This window comes from Nannobrachium achirus (assembly GCF_963921795.1).
Source record: "Nannobrachium achirus genome assembly, chromosome: 19".
Lineage (NCBI taxonomy): Eukaryota > Metazoa > Chordata > Actinopteri > Myctophiformes > Myctophidae > Nannobrachium > Nannobrachium achirus.
Genome location: NC_137826.1, coordinates 37,037,152 through 37,043,151, shown reverse-complemented (window position 1 = coordinate 37,043,151; position 6,000 = coordinate 37,037,152). Strand labels below are relative to the sequence as shown.

Sequence of the window (6,000 nt, the reverse complement as noted above, 5' to 3'; positions counted from 1 at the left end):
TAATTTTTTTGTGTGTGTGCACTTCATAGGCATATTAGATAAAGGTCCTTAGATAGTGTGTAGAATGTTTCATGCAAATTGCAAAAAAAAAATCCTAACGGGTTTAAGCGTTTCACAAACTGCTCAAAATGATATAGCGCCCCCCTTTGGCCAATTGGGGTAAGATTGGTTTTAGTGATATTTGGACTAACACTCTACATCTTTGCCAAATGCCATGAACATGTTACTTTGCATGTATGATTTAGAGGCAGAAGAATAATTTGCATAAAACTGCAATATTCATTGAATTTATTTAAAAAAGCATGTTTCAATTTTAAAGAAATCCGATCTGACAGATCTTTAGATATCGGTCCAAAGTTCACGTAAAAAAAGTTTTGTGCACGTGGAGCGAAAATTCCAGAATAAAAGCGGGTTTACGCGTTTTACAAACTGCTCAATATGGCGGAAAATCGAAGGGCGGAGCTTACTTAACAACGACACAGATGTCTTCCGCTCGAGTCAAAGCACGCGTGTAACAAGTCGCATGTCTTCAAACAAAACGAGTCATGACTTATGCCCGTTTGAAGTTTGAATTTTCAAACGCTTCGTATAGCGCCCCCCTTTGGCCGATTGGAATAAAATTGGTTTCAGTGATACTTTGACTAACCCTCCACATCTTTGCCAAATGCCATGAACGTGTAACTTTGCATGTATGATTTAGAGGCCGAAGAATAATTTGCATAAAACCGCAATATTGATTGAATTATTAAAAAATGATATTTCACTTTAAAAAAAATCTGGTTGATCAATCTGACCGTATTGGTCCAAAGTTCATGTGAAAAAAGTCTTGTGCACTTGACGCGAAAATCCCAGGAGGAGATAGATTTTTACTGTTTTTCATATAATTCCGAATTGTGGGAGACCTAAAGGTCAGAGGTCAAAAGTTAGAGGGTAAAAGTTGTTCGGCATGAGGAGACGCATAAGTGTATACAGGTTTCATGGCTGTATGTATAACACAGCATGAGCTCTACCTGTTCAAAGATCGCACTTTCGAAGGCTTCCTACAGCGCCACCATTTGGCCGATTGCTATAAAAAATAATAGCACACTTCGCCACTGTAAACTGAACACATTGATGTTTTTATTTTCATTTTCTCACTAAGTATGTAGGAGTAGAAAGGAACCGAAGATCCCGTCTACTGATTGCCTGCCTGATAGATAAATAATGACAATATCTAAAGTGTGCTCGCCTTATAGGCGAGCCCACAATTATCTACTTGTATATGTATTACATTTGGTAGCCTACTATATATGTTGGACATTATTATTGCATTTGGGTATTAGCGTTTCTCAAGTTTCTATTTCCTGGCCTGATCGTTCCTACGCCTGACTATCTGGGGGAAGTAGCTGTTGCAGCAGTCTACAACCTGTTGCTCTCTGGCTATGAATAAAAGGTCCTCCGTGCATTTGCTACACTATCTACCTTGGCATTGAGCCATGAACATGTCAATGTGCGTTTTCAACGTTACCCGCCTCCCCCGCCCTGCTGCTGTAGTGCAGTGGTTCTCAAACATTTTCATGTCAAGGACCCCCAAATTGACACTTATTAGCCTGCCGCAGCGGTCCGCGGACACCCATTTGAAAAGATAAGCCAGGGACCCCTCAAAAGAGATTTTTTACAGCTCTATAGCATTGATTGTCAACCATTTTAATTTCAAGGACCCCCAGTTTGACATGCATCAGGCTATGGACCCCCATTTAATATTATTTATTAGTATTTCTATCTCTGAGACCCTAATTTATCTTGTAAAATCAATGTTTATTTAAATCTGACTCTGAGTTACATACTCATAAGGGTCCATTTGGCTCCTAAATATCATTTCGCTGGGGACCCCCTAGCACTCCCTCAAGGACCCCTGGGGGTCCCCGGACCACAATTTGAGAGAACCAATGCTGTAGTGTATGCATTTATTTGATTGTCTGCCTACAAAATCCAGCGGCATAACGCAAGTTGTTGACTTTGTTCACTAAGCCTATCCAATCTCCGTTGATGGGTAAAAACACCTTGAATCCCCAACACAAACATATGGTAATTGCCCACTCCAGATGATCTGCCTCCCAGGAAATTAGCACTCTTCTCTTCCCCTCCATCTCTCCCCGTCCTCTCTTCATCCGCCCTCCATCACTCCTTCCTCCTACACGATGCAGCAGCAACACTTCCTACGCAGTAAAACCCTCAGCGTTCTTTAAACCATTTAGACCGGGAACGCGCTATCTTATGCTTTAACTATTAGAAAATAGCAGATCTATAAGCTCACAGCGAGCTTGTAGATCTGCTATTTTTGAAAAACCGTGAACATTCGAATTTTGACCCAATTTTGACACGACCCCCAACATTTTCTACGTCAGTGGTGCTCAAACTCATTCATGTCAAGGACCCCTATAATTATATGTATTTGGCCGCCGACCCCCGTCTCAAAATATTTTGTATCAGGGACCCCCCCCAGAAGCAAATATTTGAGTTTCAAATGTTTCAAATGTGTAAAAATGAGATATTGAAAGATTTGCAAAAATGTTCATGATTTTTCAAAAATAGCAGATCTACAAGCTCGCAGCGCGGCACCGAGTGCCGCGCTGTGAGCTTGTATATCTGCTATTTTTCAACAGTTAAAGCATTAAATAATTCTAGGCCTGAATGGATTTAAACTCTGGGAGCGTACAAATGGAAGCACGTGGACCCGTAAGAGCCGCAAGGGTCCACGTGGTTCCATGTGGACGCTGTCTGAGTTCAATTAACGCTAGGATTGTGTACCGCTCGCTATCAGAACACAATCAAGACTGTTGTCGCCTCTTAATTGAAACTGACTTTCATTTGCTTTTCTTTATTCTCCTTAACGCATATCGGTCGGGGCGCAGAGACAAAAGCTCCTGGGGTGGGGGTGCATGGTTGTTATCTTTGATTTGTTATGGTATAGGGGGGCTTTTAAATGCCTCCGATCCCCGGGTTCTCATTGAAGAGAGGCCTGGTAATCACTCGACGCAGGGAAGGAGGGAGGAAGAGACTTATGCGGGGCGATTAAATTGAGAAAGAGTGTGCTATGATAACTGTCTGCTTTCAACTCCATCAGTGTGTGGATGCGTGCCGCATGTGTGTATGATGATTATTGTCGCGGACAGGTATATACGTGAGTCTGTGTACAGAATGCTTACATTTGTATGTGTGTACAGTATGTGTCTCTCTCTGTGTGTATGTCTGTGTGTCTGTGTGTGTGTGTGTGTGTGTGTGTGTGTGTGTGTGTGTGTGTGTGTGTGTGTGTGTGTGTGTGTGTGTGCGTGCGTGTGTGCGTGCGTGCGTGTGTGTGTGCACACGCATGCATGTATGCATGTGCGTATTCATGTGCATGTACGTGTGTGTGTGTGTGTGTGTGTGTGTGTGTGTGTGTGTGTGTGTGTGTGTGTGTGTGTGTGTGTGTGTGTGTGTGTGTGTGTGTGTGTGTGCGTGCGTGCGTGCGTGCGTGCGTGCGTGCGTGCGTGCGTGCGTGCGTGCGTGCGTGTGTGTGTGTGTGCGTGCGTGCACCTGCTGGCTATTGTGCCATAACTAAAGTGGTTTACATGCATGGTGTGCAATCAATTGAACACACTGTGTGAACACAATTAGTTTTCCATCACACATATGCGAAAAGCACTTATAAAGAAACAAACTGCCATCTTTGGCAATTTGGACAGTGTGACGAGAGCCGGTTTGAGGCGATGCCTTGCCAGTTATGGTCCTGTGAGGCGCTGCTATGAAAAAGCTGCTTTGTGATAAGCATTTGCTCTGTATGGGAGATAATCACCGTGACACAACGCATGCATTAGTCTGACGTCTAAACCAAGGTCCTGTTAAGTACATGTATGGTCATGTAAACATAGAGCAGTATAGCGTCACTGTCGGGTGGAAACCTTGTATGTCCAAAACCTTCCTTTTTTTTTAGTATTTAAAAAAACGATTTAAAATAGTGAAAATAGCAGATCTACAAGCACAAAACGCCTCGCATATACTTTTGTGCGACACTTTGTATGATGTACTGTAGGGCTTTAATCTATGAAAAAAAACATGGACATTTTAACCATGGAGATACAAGGTTTCTGCCTGACAGTGACGATAGGCAATATAACTGCACTGCAAACACACACGATTTAACCACCATGAACCCTAGAGTCCCTGATCTGCGGGTGAACATTCCCTGAAAATAGACGCTCTAATACCTCACAACACATCGCGTTGTGTGAGCCTTCAGAACTGCTGTTTTCAGCGTATAGGTTTGGTGTAGAGGGAAAAGGGAGCGCACCAAGTGCAGACCCCTGGAGGACTCCGGTCAATTCATGAAATAAGTTTAAGTTGCTAAAGCCATGATGATGACATTGTTGCAAGACACAATGGAGGATATTACAACTTAAAACTGCTGTAGAGTCATCTGATGACATGAAGTAGTTTGAATAACGTTTCGGGGAAGGCATTATTTGGGATCATATACAGTGGTTTCAAATCAAAATAGGTATAGGAGGTGCAATTTCACATCTATATCCACTATAAGCGTTATGCAATTTAGAAGTATCATCAAAACATTTAATCACAATCCTGCATTCATTTGAAACTAAAGAGAGTAAGTATGATTTGTGAGAAAAACCTGTCACAAATCCTTTCTGGTAAAGAGAGTTCAGTTCCTTGATTTACTTTATGAAATGACGGTGGGAAATGCATCACCTTCAAAGAAATTACAAGAGCAAACAGCTTTTAGACTAACCATCCATTTAATGGAATAAGTAATTTAATTATTCCATTTAATGGCAGGGAAAATAACCTTTTAAAGATGGTGCTTAATGAATTGAATGTGTTTATTAGAATCTCATCTAGAAAATCTAATTTGACACACAATCACAATAATAGAAAATGCCTTAATACTTGATTGAATTCTCTGAGTGCCGTGCAAATAGGAAAAAAACAATTTATTAGCAGTTACTTTCCCACTGAATGGAAGGACCTACATATTCTGTATGATCCTGTGAGGGTAGATGTATACCCTCTCAGAATTAAATGAACAGTCCTGATTGTACTGTGCAGAGGTGTGTACTATACTCCACCTTGGTATTGAGCCTGATGTGACCTGACGTCATTATGTCTATTTAAAGCGGACCCCGGGACTCATTCTGTTGAACTCGACATGTTTATGTATAATAATGGGAAACAGGGTGTCCGGGACCACTTGGGGGTCCTCAGAGTTACTATAGGGGGTCCTCCAAATCTTTGTGTGATAGAAACTCTTTTTCCCCTTTTTATATTAACAGCTTGAACCCTAGCGTCCATATTCTGATAACTTTAGTCAAAAATAGCAGATCTACAAGCTCTACAACGCCTCGCGCTGCAAGGCGGTGTGAGCTTGTAGATCGGCTATTTTAGGCAAAGGGGTTTGGTGTAGAAGGGACTAAGAGCAGACTATGTACAGAGTGAAAGGGCAAGTATTGACGGTTCAAGCGGTTAAATATCTGAAAGCACAAATTGAGATGAATCTAAAATACACTGATGATTGTGCTGTCAAACGATGAAACTACAGTACATGGAATCTATGAAGGGGTTGTGGGGGTCCCTGCTTCATCTCTCTCTCTCAACTGAGGGGTCCTTGGCCTGAAAACGTTGAAGACCCCTGGACTAGGGGATGTGAAAGTGTATCCTGTGCCTTTTGACCTCCTGAAAATAGACTATCTAGTATCTACTGTACAAGCTCATGCTCAAGTTGTGAGCTTTTAGATGAGCCATTTCTGTCACCTACAGTATACGACAAATGTGTGAAGTAAGGAGCCTCTACTAACCATTCACCTGCAGGACATGTGTCTGGTAGAGGTCCTCGTAGCCGTACGCGTGACAGCTGTAGCTCCCCATGTGGATGGTCGTCACCTTGGTGATGTAGAGCGAGCCGTCATCGCCGAAGTCCTGATGAATGGATGGAGAGGGAGAGATTGAACGCGTGAACGTGTCAAAAGA

General features: G+C 42.3%; 1 protein-coding gene across 1 annotated transcript in view; it reads right to left on the bottom strand.

The window, feature by feature from the left end:
• Window positions 1–6,000, bottom strand: part of fstl4 (follistatin-like 4) — a gene marked incomplete at both ends in the record, with an annotated part of 295,755 nt that overhangs the window by 29,594 nt on the left and 260,161 nt on the right. Inside the window, one exon of the mRNA XM_080749030.1 lies at window positions 5,829–5,949. Within this exon, the coding sequence (XP_080605156.1) occupies window positions 5,829–5,949 (121 nt within the window). The remainder of the gene's footprint in view (window positions 1–5,828; window positions 5,950–6,000) is intronic.